Source organism: Salarias fasciatus, chromosome 1, assembly GCF_902148845.1.
Source record: "Salarias fasciatus chromosome 1, fSalaFa1.1, whole genome shotgun sequence".
Lineage (NCBI taxonomy): Eukaryota > Metazoa > Chordata > Actinopteri > Blenniiformes > Blenniidae > Salarias > Salarias fasciatus.
This window is the reverse complement of record NC_043745.1, coordinates 7,965,976-7,984,615: the sequence shown is the minus strand read 5'-3', so window position 1 is coordinate 7,984,615 and position 18,640 is coordinate 7,965,976. Positions and strand designations below refer to the sequence as shown.

At 43.7% G+C, this 18,640-nt stretch overlaps 1 protein-coding gene across 1 annotated transcript in view; it reads left to right on the top strand.

The window, feature by feature from the left end:
- The window catches only part of adamtsl3 (ADAMTS-like 3), a 138,453-nt gene that overhangs the window by 23,099 nt on the left and 96,714 nt on the right, over nucleotides 1-18,640 (top strand). Inside the window, exon 3 of the mRNA XM_030088414.1 lies at nucleotides 867-986. Within this exon, the coding sequence (XP_029944274.1) occupies nucleotides 867-986 (120 nt within the window). The remainder of the gene's footprint in view (nucleotides 1-866; nucleotides 987-18,640) is intronic.

Genomic DNA, 18,640 nt, shown 5'->3' with positions numbered 1-18,640 from the left:
GCACCTTAATTTTATTCAGTGTTACATGTTGGTTCCTTAGATGTTATTTTGCCACCCTTCCAAATCTGAATGATTTAAAAATTGGTAAATGTGTGAAATGATGTTTGATCTAAAGCAATCCGAGGAAGGAAACGTGGTGAAAGAGGCATCCTGACAGAAAGGTGACCCACTAAGGTGAACCCACTCAGTGTAAGATATTCATGATTAAGTCAGACATTCAAAAATAAGTGTATTTTATCTCATAATTTGTATTCAGTCTGGTTGGTTGTGCTCTTCTCAGCTTTGTTAGTGAAATAAATGTGAATTGGAGAGTGAAGGGCTGGTGAGGCCTGGAAGTGTTCCAGTCCTCAGACGCTCCTGGGGGAAACACTTCTTCTCTGTCTCCCTCTAAGTGGCTTTAAAAGCCTGCAGGACACGCCACCAATCTTAATGGAGGATCATTTCTCTCGTACAATTCAAGTGGCTTGACACACGCAGTCCGCCGTGTCTCTCGGGAGCTCTCCAAATGCCACATGCCAGTTATTTCTATCCGTCCTCCTCTCGGTCCCTGCTAATGTGATAATCAGCCGCTCCCTGCCTGTCTCTGGATTAGACTGATCTTCTAAAAACCCTTTGTGAGGTGCAGCTGCTTGCTTATGTTCTCGTATAAATCAGGGAAAAAATTCATATGGAATCTTGAAGGGGAGCAGAGTTTTTGAGGAGTCCGTGCAGAGCACAGCTTATCGCTCCTGACGGTTCAGAGATGATTTGTTGGTGAAATTCTGAGGGATGGCGAGCGTTATTTAACCTTGAAAACACATTTCCAGCTCATGACAGCCACTGTTGGGCTCTGCGGTGAAGCTCTGTCTCTCTCTCTGTGTCCTCAGTGTTCGGAGAGTCCGTCCCAGACTGCAGTGTTCCTGCCGGAGTTCGCCCTCTCGCCGCAGGGCAGCTTCATGGAGGACACCACGGAGGACCAGTTCCTCACCTACAGATACGACGACCAGGTCAGTCCGGAGCTTTTCACCTGTCAAGACGAGCCGGGAGGATGGAGGGATGGGGCGTCAGCCACAACAAACGTTTGTGTCTTGAGTGGTTTTTGTTGCTCTACCGGGATAGTGAGTGGTAAAGTCTCTGTTTTATGACCTCCTGTGGTAGAAGACTCACCAGTCATTCAGCTCTGGTAGACTGGACAAATCCATTCAATAAAAAGTGCGACTGGATTTGTTGAAAATGTAATTATAGAATCCAGTCGAGGCTGGAAGGATTAATTCAATTCCTGCAGTGTATTCCATTACTAAAACAATGTGATGCAATAAATCCTCTCATCTCTGTGCTCTGGGTTCTGTGCTGAGTCAGACGTGCATCTTGCTCCTCTGGCGTTGGATTTCCAGCAGAGCAGCAGCAGCTTGAGGCGCTTTTTTGCCTCCCTCAGTGATACCTTGGCCCCCCACCAGCAGCGCTGAGCTGTGAGCTGATTTTGGCACTGAAGCCAAAGTCAAACTGACCTTATAGAGCCCTGAAAGACTGTTTTTTTTTTTTTAATCCATGGCCACAGCAAAAAAAAAAAAAAAAAAAGACACTAAGAAGCTGCAGTACAGCAGACACTGCGTTCTGCTTGACTGCTGGAAATGGTGCAGTGACAGTCGTAATGATCATTACGATTAACTCAAACAGATTAATTAACCACCACGGCTGAGAGCTCAGTGTTGTGTGTGTGGCTTCTTTTAATTGAACAAATTGAATTAGTGTGACGTTAGATGGAGAGTAGGTGGGGCTCGATCAGACAGATCAAACGAGCGTCGTGGTGAAGATGATGATCCGCAGCGCTCTGCCGATCCATCCTGCTGCTCTTCCTCCTCAGCAGGGAGCCGATCCCAGGTGTCAGCAGAGCCGCTTCCTCTGTTCCCCCTCCAGGAGGGTTATTAATGCTTTGCAGCTCCACATACGCTTCACTTCATGCAGACGCCGTGCACCAGCGAGGGGGTTTTCCCGGGATTAGTGGCATCCTGCTGCACAAAAAATGTTAGTTTTACTCGAGTGCATTGAAATCCACAGAAGATATGAGGTTTTCATGTAACTCAGTGAGCCAGGAGACAGGTCTACCAGGGAAATCAGAGAATATGCAGGACCGTGTTTTCTTTTGGAACAGAAAAATTATTAAATATATATTCTTTTTGTTATATCTAAGTGCATTGGGTTGCCCTTTTCTGCTTGATTCACTTCAGTAAATAGGCTGGTTTAGAATTTCCAACCACGGCTAATACTGTTTACATTCAGTGAATTTTACTGACTCATTTATATCATCCCCTCTCATCAGGACACAGCTCATTTTACAGAAAACCAAAGATTTGGAGTCTGCTGACCCAACTGGTGGACGGACTGAGTTTAACGTTCACGTTTTACCAGTGCTGCGCGGAGGTGTTGAGCACTACGGAGGTTTTTGGTCTCATAAGACTTTCCAGCAGAGTTCTGTGTACTTTGATGAGGAGAGTGAGGTAATTTTCTACTTTCTGCTGTTTGGGGGAAACTTGAAAAATGCAAATTGTTCTGAGAGCGTGTCCCTACTTTTCATGCCATATTGAAAATTAATCCTGCGTATGTTGTGTCAGAGGTTGAGTCACACACACACACACACACACACACACACACACACACACACACACACACACACACACACACACACACACACACACATACATACACACACACTCAATGCAGCCTTTCTTCTGCTCAGAACTCCTGCAATTTCTCAAAAGATTTTCACTCTTTCTCAAGTCAGTTAAGCAGCACCGCGCAGGAGAGCGATCCATCGGGTTTTATTGTCTGTTTAACAAAGAGATCTCTGCACAGCTTTGGACACGTGCTCACATAAATCAGGTGAAGAACCTGAGAGCGCGCTGTGTTTTGAAAGCCTTGCAGCTGACAGATATCATCCAAATGCTCCGTAGTGAAAGCTGGGAGCCTTGTTTGGAGGGGTTTTACTGGGACGAGCCGTCCGGAGGTCTCCGGCCGTCCGCGGGGCCGAGGGTTGTTTTTGTTGTTGTACCGCTGTGTGCCGGAGCCTCATGTGGCGGCTGAGCCTGTATCAGAGCCGAGGCTGGCGTCATGCCGCTGTGAGGAGCGGAGCTCACCAAGCACTCATTACCAGAAGGCTTTTACATCCAGAAAGGGAAGACATCCCTTCTATAAATGACCTTTTTTTTTTTTTTTTTGCTCCACTTCCAGAGAAAATGGACTCTTTTGAAACATTTATCAGAGCTGTGCTGTTCACTTCAGGTGTGCCGGTGGAGTGGAGTGCTTTTTCTGTGAATCTGTACGTTTCATTCAGTTTCAGCTCTTGTTCTCCAGGGCTGAGTTGGAGGTGGACGTTACATAATGCGTCTCGATGAGGGGAGTTATTCACTTTTATGAAGATATCTCTCAACTTGTCCTGCACTCTAAACACTCACTGACAGATTTAAACGCTGCCGAAGGAGGAGGAAATGACGCTCTCCAGCTGCAGACGAACGTCAGTGTATAAAGTATCCAGCAGACTCATTTAGCTATTTAAATGTTAATTTATAAAAATATTGCCCCTAATAAAGTGAAAGGAGCTGTCAAAAAAGAAACATTAGAGTTGAAAAGGTTGGACTGATGGACTGGTGTGAAAATATCAAGTATACCGTTTTTAATAGACCGGAGTCGGGTTTTCTTGCGGTCCATTACCCACACTGTTTGTTTACGTCAGTAAGAAGTGTGTCTGAAAAAGTCCCTGCATGCTCCAGCTTCTTTCACATGATGGAAAATTATTCACGTCTTACAGCAGTGATTAAAGACACACACACACACACACACACACACACACACACACACACACACACACACACACACACACACACCATTTTGAGGACAGAAAAATGTCAGACAGATGTTGTCATCGCTACCTTATTAATCCCTCTCTCTCTCTCTCTCTCTCTCTCACACACACACACACACACACACACACACACACACACACACACACACACACGCTGACAGCATGTGGACTGCGTTTGTAGCATCGCTCTATTTACCTGTTTTGTTCCACTCAAGCCATTACATATTTATGGGCCATAGAAAAACGGGTATTTTAAGGGGAAAGTGGATTTGTGTGTGGCGGCTGTTTGGCCTCAAACTCTTTTCCATCTGCTTGATGGCGGGTCAGGCGCGATCGATAGGTCGGTGCAATCATTTCTTCGTGACGGAGGCAGGGAAGTTGGAAGGAATGATGGAGAGGTGCAGCGCCTGACACTCTATCAGCGCTTGTTAACACTTCGTTGTGGTCGTGTTGACGCTGTGAGTAAACAGCACTTCTGCCCGGGAAATAGATGAAGAGTCCTCTCTTCACGTTCTCTGTTCTGTTCTTACACTCCGAACAACTTCAGCATTGTAGTCGGAACAGGCGTGTCAGTGAATTCAGATCATGTTGAGAAAAAGGTGATTTTATTCGTATTCAGTCATATAAAAGTCATACAAAAAGATAAATAATAACAGTTACATGGTTCCTCTGCAGAGCCTGGCTTCCTGTTTTCTCTGTAAAGGCGGAGTTTTATCAGAACTGTCTCTGAGCTGCTGTTTATCATTCCTTTTAGCTGTGATTGGATCCAGGTTATATAAATGCGAGATGACGGTGTGTGTGTGTGTGTGTGTGTGTGTGTGCGCGCGGTGTGTGTGAGAGAGCCGCTGTGCTGAAAACCTCCGAAATGTCAACGTGTCAGGCTTCCTCGGCTCCGACGCCAGTTCTTGCCCATTGTCTGACAGAGGTCTGAGCCTCCAGTAGAGAGCGTGACGCAGACAGCAGACATGACAGCGGCGGCTGCACCCGATGCTCCGCTTCAGTCTCTGCCTCGCTCTCCCGCTCCAGCCTCCCCAAGGCTGCTCTCTCTCTCTCTCTCTCTCTCTCTCTCTGTATGCTTGATATTCTCTGCTACTTTCCTCCTCGGCACTGGAAGTTTTCACAGTGTTTCTGTCTCAGAGAGACCTGTGAAAACAACACCAGCAGAAGCTGCCGTGCAGCTCTGATGTATGGAAGCAGGAAGACATTAGAATGAAGAAAGTGTGTTTAAGCGGCGGCGTCCAGTCATGATGCTTTACCTGCGTTGTCAGGACGTGAGACACTCTGTGACTAATAACTCTCTCATTTCCCAGCGGTCCTGCTACGAGACAGGCTTTCTCCCCGAGACAGACATAAATCTGCGGCCACGCAAGCCGCTCGCTCGGCCGCATTTCAAGCGAGGCGCTTTCTTCTGTCCTCGTCTTTGCGAAACAGATTTAAGGAGTGATTTGAGAAGATGGATGGGGCGAGCCGGAGATCGATGGCGGCTCATGTAGAAGCTGGTGAGGAAAGAGAGGCGAGGCCGAGGTGTGGGTCGTCTTCTGCTGGATCGTAATTCAACCATCAAATTCTCTGCAGAGGGCGGCGTCCACAGGCTGAGGCCCGCCATCGTTCACAGTACTGTGCACTCATCACAAAGTTTGTTTCTCTTTCATTGTGTATCATCACATCCTGAATTATTCCATCTGAGCCTCTTCTGCCAAACACTTTATATTTCAGTGTTGTCTGCTAGTCTCAAGACATTTGTTATTTGTGGTTTTTTTTACAGTTTTCTCGGTGGTTTATCTCTCTAAGTGGAAAAACAAAGCTCTGCTCTTCCTCTTTGGTCATTTTCCTCCCTGTCTGCCAGCCGCTCCACCCTGGATTCCCACACTGCATCTGTCTCTGGATGGATGAGCGCCTGTTCCTCAGCTTCTGTGACCTTTGCCTCATTCCGCTAACATCTGCTGACAGGAACAGGTGGAACTGATATCATTTTTTTCCTCTTTATTAGCAGCTGAGCCTCCCTGTGAGGAGAGAAGAGTTTTCGGTCTCAGCTGAAGCTCTGATGAGTCTGAGCAGGTTTAACAAACCTCCGTGAGGAGGGACACAATGCCGCCTGTCACTCTGAGGCTAAAAAAACATTTTCTATAAGCTGAATCGGAATTAACAAAAAATACCTTCATGAGTGACACTTTTTCCATTACCCAGCAGAAGCCTTTTGTCCTACAGTTCTTTTTAATAGCGATTACTGTGACTGACTTCATGATGATTTATGTGCTAACTTTACCTTTGCATATAAAAAAACAAAACAAAAAAAAAAACTGAATTATCTTGCACTTGAGCACGTTCACTAGTTTGGGCTCTAGGTGAAAACTCATTGCACCTTTGTTGTGCGTCTCCTCCGTACAACAGAACTGACTTTGGATTTATTCAGACTGGTGGGGATGTGGAAGACAGGTTCACCCGCTGTTGGAAAAATCTAAATGTTGAACACAACTTGTTGTATTGTTTCCAGGAATATGTGAAGAGACTGATGTAATCATCACTGAGATGTTGTTTTTCAAGGTCCTGAAAGGAAAACATTGGCTTTATTTATAGCCTTTTATCACAGTATTGAAAAACTGCCTTGTTATGAAAATTTAATTTCACATTGAGTGAAATGTGTACCCACTGTTTTCTGTTCTTTGATAACAAGTTTAAAATCAATAAATGCTTTATGAAGTGTTCAGAATCTTAAATCAGCACCTGTGGGAAGTTAGTCTGACAGAAAACAAGTCTTCCTGTTAAAGTCGAGCTTTAGATAATAGAATTGAGGCGGTTTTTTTCACTTCTTTCAGATTCTGTCAGACTTCATTAGATTGGATTGAAAAGGCGTCGTCTTCGAAGACGCGCTGAGGGATTTCAGTCTGGACTTTGGACACTTCGAGGATCGTCAGAAAGCTCCAGACTCTCTGAATATGTGCTACTGATGAACCTAAGCTGTGATTTCTGAGCATCTCTCGTCACAAATGTCAATCAGATCCTCTCTCGCCTTCGAGCTGGACTGTTAAAACCATTCGGACTGTGGCGTCTAAAAATAGCCCCGCGGCGGCAGAAGAACAACACTGACGAACTCATCAGCGGTGCAGACAGAGAGCCGTTACAGCCCCCGGGATATGGCATGCCTTTCAATGACTGCTAATGAAATGTGACACGGCAGCGTCGTCGGAGGGTTCTTCTTCGTGGACGTGTCCGCAGTCTGCTGAGGCTCCGAGACGGACCGGTCCTCCGACAGATGCTCTGGAACTGGCTTTCCCAATCCTGGTTAAAAGGGAAAACTGTGGCTGTGGCCTGATGGCTTTTAGCTCCACTGCTTATTTGTGAGGCGACACATAGTGAAGACAGAAGACCCCGCAGCCACACAGCGGTCTGTGTGTGTGTGTGTGTGTGTGTGTGTGTGTGTCTGTGGTGTGTGTGTGTGTGTGTGTGTGTGTGTGTGTGTGTTGGTTGCCTATAAATGCTGCTCCCTCCGTGGTTGGCACACTGATTTATGATGATGAGATAATAATTCTGCAGACACCGGAGTGCCGACACAGCCTCGTGTTTGCATTACACACTGCTCCCGCATGCCTGCTAGCTTTTAGTTCATCTTTCTGAGTTCTGGAAAGCTTTTATGGCTGAATTTCTTGGACTGTATGAAGTATGTGTTAATATCCTTGCTGCTCTATTAAGAAATATCCTTCAGGGAAAAGACCGGTTGCACAAAGTGCTTCTAAATGTTTTCACTCAGAATTCTGTCCAAACCTTTGCAAAAAAAAAAAAAAAAAAAGGACTTAATTAAATACGAGCTATGTTTGTGTTGAGCATGCACACCAGAGATTAGAAATGATTGAGGCCTTTACCCAGGATGCAACATGTTTCCAGCCATCAGAGGTGGGCTGACGGGGAAACAGGAATTAATATCATAAAATAAACTTTAGTCAAAGCCAGCAGCAAGTGGACTGTTGCAGGACTCTGCTGCAGAATCTCTTTACCAGACTCCCACTTTCAAACTTACAGGCCTCATATAGACTTCATAATGTCTTCGGTTTAATAAACAACCTTCACCAGGAAAGTGTTTTAACATGAAACTCTTCAGGAAGTCAACATTTAGTCGAGGCTCCTGCCAGTTAGTGAAGCTCATAACATGACTTCAGCCTTCAGTGTTCAGGGGATCAGATGAAAATAATCAACTAAAAGAACATCTTTAGAAAACCTACATTTTCCTATATGTGAGGACAGTTCAATGTGGAAAGACTCAGTAGAAGTGTAAAACTCTAAGAAAGAACAGAACGTTTCAGAGAATAATGTTATTTCCTGAGAGAGACACAGCGGACGGCAGTGTTTTGGTGTGATGTTTACCAAGCTGACTGTAAGGACAAGAGTGGCGTGGGCAGATGAACGAGGTACAGTTCAGACGGGAACCTGGAGTGGAGCTCAGAACATGACCTCATGGCGAGGATGAGTGTGTGCTCGCATTTTTTTCTACACACTCATGCTCTGCTAAGCTCACTTGAATAGCAGAAGTTTTCTGTTCATTTGCGTGCGCTCACAAGCACACAAACCAGAGGTGAAGGGTCTTTCACGTCCAGGAGTTTTGTTGCGTTGTCGTAGCAACTGGTAGAGAAAGTGTTGCTCACTCTGCTCAACGCATCTCGACAGTGTCGGGACTGACGGCAGGTGACATTCAGTTTAGGCTCATTGGAAAGTGTCCGTTCACCATGCAGCCATTTAGGCCTCACATCCTGATCATTCTTCTATTAGCAGCAGCGTCACTGATGATCAAGGGAGGCCTCCTCAATTTCATCATCTTCCTAAAACCGTCAACAACGTCTTTATTTTGCTGTGCTGTTTGATCACAGGCAGTGTAGGATAAATTTAGACTGTAATGGAAACCAAGCTGCTGCAGAGCTCATTATCCTCCATAATCAACATAAATAGTGGGCAAAATATTCAAACCAAGTGTTTTCAAAGTGTAGGAAGTCGAATCCCTTTTGTTTCAGAATGTGTGGCACAGTGACTCGGTGGAGGACACAAATATCTTCTCCATAAAACACTTCTGGTCCGGAGAAATTCAATCCATGCAATAAGTTGAAGTGCAAAACCTTTTGTGGGGTCTTGTGTTTGTCTATATACTTCCCAAAATAATCTACAATAATGTGAACCTCATTTGAGTGTGAAACTCACCCAGTGCTTCATCTTCTCTTTGAACTGAGTGTGCATGGCGTGTTACGGAGAGGCGACCTGCTGCTGTGGTGTAACGGTTCTCATATTTTAGGATGACCCCCTCAAAATGCTTCATTGTGCAGAGAATCAGTGACACAGGTCCAATCAATGCTTGCTTTAGCCGAGTACCACAACGCCGATGGTGCACTGTTTTCCTGAGTGGCTCTGCTAGTTTGAGCCTGTGGAGCCACAGTCACACTTGCCCGCCACACCGGTGGAGCACGAGACGCAGGCGGTGCTCCGTACGCAGGTTTGATTCCCCATAACTATCCAAAATCAAGTAAACTCTCCCAAACTGGCAACCTATGCAGCGATCTCTGGAAGGGTGAGGAAGATGACCGTCATTATGAAGCAGTGTTACTTGTTGAATTGTGCGTAATCTCCCTGAAAGAGCCGAGAATCAAACCGCCATCACATGATTCACCAATGATTTCTGCCTCTGCTCAGTGAGCGGTGAGTGTCGACTGACAGGGGCGTAACTAGGTTTTTGAGGAGGGGGGCTTAGCCCCGAGGAGCTGCACAGGATGTGAGCAAAAACAGCACAAAACTTAACAAACGGCTGACAACAGCTGAGAAATTATTTATTATCATTTAATTTTTTTTCTTTTTAATATAACACAAGAACAAAAATAGGTTTTCACAGTAGCAGCATGTTTATAACAGCAGTTCTCAAACTGGGGTCCCCGCACCCCCAGGAGTCAGTAAGTCATTGCTTGGGGTTCCATGAAAAAATGTTAAATAAATGAATAGTAAATTATTAATATAATGCTGTATCAGTTAAGAAAAAAAATATATGGGTAGCAATGCACCATTAAACAAATTAATTCCTCTCCCTCAGTGTAGCAACGGACCAATAAGAACTCTGACATGATTGATACGTGTCACATAAATCTGTGATCAATACTCACATCGCACTCGGCTCCTGCTGCTGCTGCAGTGTTTCTTTCCTGTGACGATGGAAACATTTAAATAAGCTCTTCATCAAGTGATGCTGAGTGTAAACCAGCAGAACGGAGAACAGTCTTCCTTCGTTGACAGGATCCTTGCTGGGGTTTGATCGGTGCTCGGTGTGTTGAAGCAGGGAGAGAGCTAGAACACGCTGGACGGGGTTCTCCAGGAGCAGGGCTGGAGAACACTCATTTCATTACTTTGGTTTATGTATACTGATAAAAAGCTGTACCTTGTTTAAAAATATGAAGGAGCCACAAAGTGAAAAGCTCCTTGAATCTTAATCGAATTGAACCATGAGGATCCTCGTGCCCGCTGTGCGCTACATGGACCACCGTCATGACCCTGGGAAATGTGGCTCGTTTTTTCAAGGCTGGGCCACAGTGGCTATGCCTCATAATTTGCTGGTGCAAGCACAGAATAATATCTGTGCCCGAGGGCAAATTGGGTCCCGTACTTTTACAGTATGATAATTCAAAGCTTACAAATACGAAGCACAAAACTGCACAAAGTTACTTTGTTGCTTTTTGTCAAGATTTCGATCCAGCATCCTGTGAAACTGCAAAATGTGGTTCTATGCAGTTTCAAAGGTTCAGCTTCACCGGTATCCTTGCTACTGAGACACCATTGCTTTTCTTCAGGGTGAAAGAGGAACTATTGAAAACAAATCTATATTTTTGGGTGTTTTTGGACGGCTCAGTACTGAACTCCACGACGCGGTTGACGTGGGAGAACAGATGGAGGTGTGACACAGTCTGGATGTGATGTTGGAGTTTGCTTTGTGCTAATATGATTTTCTGAGTCGTCTCTGCTGTTGTTGAATATTCTTCATGACAAATGTATTCCCCAGTTGCGTTTTCTCTGCAGTTGTTTGTGTTTGGCTGCAGTTGGATGTTTGTTTTTCTGGCGTCAGCGGCCTCATCCTGTTCCTCCGCAGCACGTCGTCCTACCTTGTATTACTCATACAGTATTCATTGCTGAGCTTCTTCAAACAGCATACGATGGAAAACGCCGAACTGCCACACTATAAGTGAATCTCTCATTGCTGAAATGCAGATGCAGAACTGAAGTAGTCGTCCAGCTGATGGCTCATCGTACCGTCTTTCCACCAGTGTCCATTTCCAGCAACCTGGCAGCTCTCCGTACCTGTCCCCCTCTTCTAACCCTACATTGTTCTCATTACACTCCCAGATAGTGTGGGTTTCACTGCCATTAGCCATGCTCTGTATACTTTTACCTAATCCTGGAACAGAGCCGGTCTAATGGCTAAAATTAGTAACGTGACACACACTGACACACACACGCACGCTCACATCAGCCCCGTTGCTTCCTCGCATGCGAGTCCCGTCGGTGTAGAGTGTCCACAAAGCAGGTAGTGTGTGGACGGAGAGGCGTGCCAGCCAGCAGCAGCTTATCTGCTCGGTGGAGCGGGGCTGCCGTGGTGCTGCAGCGGCTGGATTCACACAGCGCTCGGACACACAGCGGAGACGGTTCGACCGGGCAGCAGGGACTGGGCTGCAGCAGCTTTGGACTGAGACTCGTCTGTGTTAAAACAGGGCTCATATCATGACCGACCAAATGTGTAATTTCTCCCAGAAATCAATAAAGTAATAGATGCCAAGGACACTCAGAGGGCCTGTGGCAGGACACTACAAAATATCAGGGACACATACTGGGCCCTTTTCCAGGTGAAAACTCTAAACTTTTTAATGTTTCAGGGTCGATTTCCATGACAGTCTCACTCTGAGCTACTGAAAAAGTAACTTTTTGAAAACAGCTTGGCAAGGTGGAGCTTTTAGAAAATGTGATAACTGCGTCACTGTGGAAAAGGGGGAAAACGCAACCTTTCTGAATCGCTGTTACTGCGCATGCCCAACATGGCCGGAGTGTCCAGTTCTTCTGCTCATGCTCAGTAGATGGACAGAAACAACAATGTTTCCCAGAGTCTCCTGGACTTGGCAGTTTGAGCGCTGAGAGTCACCGGGAGTTCAGCTTGGTCATCTGTCCATAGGAGTATCCAGGTATTGCCATTGATAATGTTTATAGCGTATTGCTCTCTGCGTGGATGTGTGTGTGGTTTCATTACAGAAACAACCAACATAGCGGCTCAACTTAAAACCACATGGGTCGGTGTAAACTGGTTTACTAGTTTGGATTTTAAGTATTTGATGTGATCTTGAATCATTTAAGAGTGAAGAATAATGATGAACAGCATTGTCACTGTTTCTTTTTCTCATTTTGAATATTCAGCGTGACTTAGTAAACACCACAGAGGAGATGCTCCATTTTCCTTCTCTGAGATATTTTTATTCTCCACCTCGGCTATGAAAAACCAACTTTCACTGATATTTTTTTCGTAACACCCACATTTGACTGAACGTGGACAGAATATGAAGCACATGAATTCAGTATCTTTGTTGTTAAACGTTTGCTTCTGCCTCCCTGAACCCTCCTACTGTCTGTCCTGCAGGTCACTCTCCAGTCTGTTTAAGCACTGCAAAAAAACTAATTGCTACATCAGTGAATAATCCATTATAAGAAAAAGCTAATCTAACGCTGTGCTTTATCAGAAAGCTAATTATCACTTTCATTATAGCTACTTCCATTTCATCATTACATGTTGTTGCGGTGCACTGAGAGCAGGCAGAGCGAGGAGGAAACGACTGGACCACAGTCTGTAGATCCAGCTTGTTTTTGCTCCCAGACTGCAGTGCTTGTGGTGTAACGTGGTGCCACAGGGATTCATGCACACCCAGTGAAATGGCGGCTTGTATCAGTCAGTGGAGGATGCTCTTGCTCGGCTTAGTTTCATTGGATTCATTTAAAGCAGTGGTTCTTCGCCACTTCCATAGATGAATCTCAACCTGCTGCAGTCAGACGTGACAAACATCTATTTAAATGCAGCTCCTGAAACACCTTAAAATGCAATCCGTTGATCTGTAGACATCCCCTTATCCTTCCATTTCTATCCCTTATTACTGTAAGTCTGTCCAAACTGGCATTAGGTGAAGCATCTTGGGCAGATCCCCACGGACAAACACACTCACAGTTATACACACACTAAGCCAAATCAGACGCAGCTATCAACTCAGAGTGTGTTTTTGGATTGTGTGAGGTGAAAAATCACATGGAAATGACCCAGTGTTGAGTCATACCCAGTTTTTCTTGTTGTGAAGCAAAAATATGAACATTCTGAACTTTCTGGAGGAGTTTTTTGAATAGATTGAAGCGATATGAAATTGGTTGCAGCTGTAATTTTAATGAATATTCTGAAATTATTGACTGAGTTTTAAATGTTCGTCCAAACTATATTTAGTGCATACCACCCACTGAGTAATATAGTCAGCTTCAGAAACACATCAAACACGTTGATGAAGCAGAGTCACAGTAACGGAAACCTCTGAAAATAGGAAGAAATGTGGGAACAGGAGTATGAGGGAAATGTTTCTAATTGGTATCATTTGCCAGTGGTCTTAATGTTATGGCTGATCAATGAAACAATGGCCTCATGCCTCCATCACACATCATACATCAATCACACAGTGTTCCTGCAGCATGAGGCTGCTGGGTAATGACTGGACGCTCCAGCAGGAACTGGAGTGCTGGAAGGTGATGGAGGTGACGGAGGCTGCAGCCAGAAGGTGCAGACCTGCTGAAGAGAGAGATGTGAAAACACTGCATAATGTGAGAGGTGTGTGTGTGTGTGTGTACACGTCAGTGACTACAGCAGACCTGCCAAAGATCTTCCCTGAAATATTCATGTCAGCTGTGTTGTGAAGCTCCCCTGAAGAACATAAAGTCATAAATATCCTCAGAGATGCTTTCAGTCATATGGAAGTCGGTACATGATGTGATTTTACTGTCGGGTCAGATTTATGATGGTTTTCAGTATGAGATGCATGAGGCTGCAGAGGGTGTGTTCAGATCACAATCAGGAAACACGAGTGGAAAATAACTTGGATGAGATCAAACAAGAAAAATCAGTTGATGTTGTTTTACTATTTATCCACGTCTTTTCATTTAGATGTAATCCCTTCTGAGTCATTTCTTCACAGATTTGTCACATGTTAAAGTGACAGAAATTAAACCTTTTTTTTCTTTGTTCCAGTAGAATTTTGACTGTCAGAAACATCCTGATGAGTGTTTTTATTAAATAGTTTCAGAAAGTGGGGCTCAGATATGTCAGAATAGAGCGTTTTTATTCTGCATCTTTGTACAAAAAACAGCTTTATTAGTGTTGATTTAAAAAAAAAACTACAACTGATGAATAGTAAAAAACATAATTAAAACCAAAAGCTCACTTTTAAATTAATTGTCTTTTTAAACAAGTTTTTCCTCTATTGATAGCTGATTGGGATTCACTCCCTGGTGAAAACTTTGTGAGCAAACTTTCTGTGTTTTCCTGAACATGTCAGAGCCGGGGCCGTGCCTGTGTGTAGTGGCTCGCACTGTCGACTCACGGCAAGAGGGCTGAATCCTGATTGAAGCTTCTGTGTGGAGTTTACCTGTTCTACCTCTGCATGATCAGCTGTGACAGCTGAGCCTAATACACACCTGGACCGCAGATTACACATCACATCACGCCATCTTGTTTCTGTCGAGATAAATGCATTGAAAACTGCTTTTTTTCAAAATTTGTTTTCTTTTTTCCAGCACTATCTGTCGCTTGCCAGAGAGTTTTATTGAACCCAATGCTGAATTTCAAAATGATGTAACTCCAGGAAATACAATAGAAAAAAAACCTACTTTGCATATCTGTTGCTTCGTGTGACTGAATTCATGGCTGCAAAAAAATAACATCAAGTTATTTCACCAAACGCACAATCACACACACTCACGCCCACACGTCGAAGTGTGCGATGACCTCAAAAGCATGGCGAGGTTAAATGATTGAGGTTTGGATGAACCACCAAAACTCTACATCAATACCAACATCCGAGATTCACTGATGTCATGATATCTTCATTCTAAAAAGATGTAGATACTGAAAATAAGCAGTAACATTGAAATTAAACAATCTTTCTCTGTTTATTACATGAAGTGCAGTCTGACTTCATTTTGAATTTGATTGAGAAACAAGATCCCAAATAAACTGGAACAGAGACAGCAAAAGGCGGGAGAAGTCAGAAGTAAAAACTGAAACTATGAAAAGACCGAGGTGTGTTTTGGAGCTAAAGTCAGCTGTAAATGAGAAGAAGTGGGTATGGGACACAACAGCAAACATAATGTATGTCAATACCAAGAAAACAATGGAACAAAACTGAGAGGGTTGGAGTGTGAAGAGTGACAAAGGAGTGTGTGTTGGTTCAGACTGTGGAGGCCTTCTGCAGTTGTCAAAGCTCAAGTGTCTGTCAGAGGCTTGAAATAAATAGAAACGTGACATTTGGAGTCTTTCCCCCTCTTTTCTTGGCTTCTTTATGGAGGAGAGGTAAATAATGTTTCCTCACAGGAGAAAGTTCCTGGTTCCAGCTCTTTGGGATCCTCGCTCGGATAAAGCAGGTGTAGAAAGCTGAGGTTTGTCTGTAGCTGCACGCCAGTCTGTGGACTCTCTTCTGCAGCATCAAACACTTGGACTGGGACTGGCGTCGCACCAGCGTCATATACCGAGCCCCAGCCCTCCTGTGTGTGTCGTCCTGTCCTGCCGTGACCTGGGGTCAGAGCAGCAGTCCGCCGGCCTCCTGATCACCTCCACACAGATCAGGCTGAATTCAGTGAAAGGAAAAACGTTCCTCTGTTCTATACATCTCTGGTTACCATGGCAACATCTACCGCATCCAACCCGGTAATGAGGCAGTTGTAGTGCAATGTCAATTAAACACACTCACACACACACACACACACACACACACACACACACACACACACACCGTTAATCACTGTGTAAGTTTTATTGCAGTCTGGGGGGTAAAATGGGATTATCAGGGTGTTTGTGAGTAAAAGAGCTGTGCATAGGTTTCACGCCGCATTAGCCCCTCCTGGGAAAAGCCTCTGGGCCTTTTGTGTCCCACAGAGCTCAAAGTACACCTGCTTTGTCTGAGCTCTGCATCCTGTCCCTGGATGTCAGTTTAAACAGAAATATTCAACACATCAGACAAAACTCACGATGAGAATTAAAACTCAGTCTGAGTGAAGTTAAAAGAGAGAAGAAGGAGGTGTGTTTTAGATATCTGCTCATCTTCATGGAACATTTGAGAACAGTGGATTATAATCTATATGTTTCCCTCCTGACTCAGAAAAGCAGCAGTGATTTTCTGAATTATTCACCTTAATGTGTTTATTTTCTCACGAGAGAAGAGAGTTCAGTTTGTTAAAGAGATTAAAGCAGTAAAAAGTATTTTAACCAGACGGACTGATCTGGAAACGTCTTTATGTGTCACAGCTGTGTGAACTTCCTGATGGAAGATCTTTCTTTATTTCTGTTGTGTTGAAACTAAATGATTCTCATCTGAGTGATTTTATAAAAGATACACTGTGGGGTTAAAGTATTGAAATGAACTGAAATGATAAAAAATGAGAACATGACAGGAAGTGTTATGAGTGTGAAGGTTGAGGGTTTAAATAGACTCTGACTAAGTTAATCTAGATCACATGAGTTTCACTTTGAGAGGTCAGAGATCAAAGTTCTGATCACATTAACAATACTAAAGAGGATCCTCAGAGAAGTGATGTTTTCTCCTCCATTTCCCTGAAAGCTTCGTCAGTTTTTGTCCTTCTCATGTCGTCTAAAACATTGGATATCTTCATTCTGTTTGTGTCATGAAGAAGAACTCATCTCCGTCACTTCACAGGTTTATTAAAGACTTAAAGCAAGAAGTGACTCGTTTGGCAGTTCACTCAAAAACAGACCAAGTAACTCAGCAGAGTTGTGGAGAAGAGAGACGCCGTCAGCAGATTGAAAGATGAATCATGGACACCAAGGAGAAGTTTGTTCAGTTGTTTTGCTGAATTGTGGGTCTGGAGCCATTTGTTCCTCTTGGTTCTCTCTCCTCTCAAGAGGCTCCAGGATCGATCCAGTGTCTTCTGTTTCCAGCTTCACTGGGTAAAGATGAAGCTGGCGTGTTTTTTTATGAGTTAAAACACACAATGAACATTAAATATCATTCTAATTTATTAATCCAAGAAGTTATAATTGCTGAAACAGTCTCTATGATCTCTTCTCGTCCACATTCTCAGTTCTACATGAACTGAAAAATCCTCCAGTTGGCTCACATTTGATTGGAATTTATTCACTTTAGTTTGATTTTGAATTAAATCTTTTAGCATTCTTCACTGAGAGGACATGAAATTCCAAATAACATTTTGAAACCAGACAACATTGACACAGTTCCTTTCACTTCTCTTGTGATGTTAGAAATGATGGAGGGAATAAAATAGTTTGTCTGAAATGCTAAATCCAGGTCAGAGAAAGCTGACAGACTGCAGAGAGATTCTTCTGCAGTGTTGTCACAGATTACTTGAAAAGGTAATCCAATTACTGATTACTGATGACTCATCAAAAAGGTAATCTAGTTACTTTACTGATTACTTCAATATCAAAGTAACTAAGTTACTTTAAAAGTAACTTAGGTACTTTTTATTGATTTCCTCCCTTTGCTGCCTCAACATAAGAATGACAACTGGTTGCTTAAATAATACTTTATTGAAAGTGCACAAAGTTGAAACATGAACATGTTTTTTTGTTTCTGGTTCATTGGCTTTACAATACAGAAATCGATGTATAACAGACAATGTATGAAATGCATACTGATGCATAACACCACATGCATGTCAATACAAAAATAGCCAATTATATCACAGGAAAACAAAAAAAATCCCTTTTGCAATATGTAAACAATAATATCTGCAAAATTCACATCAAGAAAAAACAAAAACAATGTGCAATATGCTGTAGAAATGCACAATGAAGATAAATGTGTATGTTTCATAATAAAAAAGAATTGCCAAATATCACAGAAATAGTAACTATTTGCCATTTGGTGCCTCATTCTGGTAGCCCTATGTGGTTATGCTCACAGATGTCTCCCAGCTGGATGATGCCTCAGTCACGTGTAACATATCGTTCGAAAGCTTGCAAGACGTAGAACGTGAAAAAACTTTATTTAAACTCCCAAAATTAATGACAGGCCCACAAGATGGCGACAAGGGGCAGCACATCCAATTCTGGTGCATGACGCTCTTTCACCACTCCAGAGGATTATGACGTTAGTTTTGGTCAGAGGAGAGCGCGGATAGATGGAAATGACCACAAAACAGTAAGGAAATAAGATGTTGTGTTTGGTGTGAACAGCTTTGAGATTTGGTGAAAAAGTGTGTGAGAAACATGCGATCTGAGGTGCTGGCTGTGAAATGTGAAGATCGGTTTTGGGTTTGTTTGCCGCTGATGGGAGCTGGTTGGCTCAGAGAATATTCTGTCTGGTGTCATCTTAAAGTGTAGATTTTCTAGTTTCATATGATACCCAATATGTTGCGGTGGAGCAGACGGGTCTTGCGTTCTGTTGCGTTTTGTGTAGAGAGGTGCGGGTGAGGGGGGCGTGTCGAATTGTTGCATCTGGATTTTAAAGCGATACTTCAACATTTTGGCAAATTGGCCCATTTAGCGCAATTCCTTAGTCATTTCGAACAGCATACTTA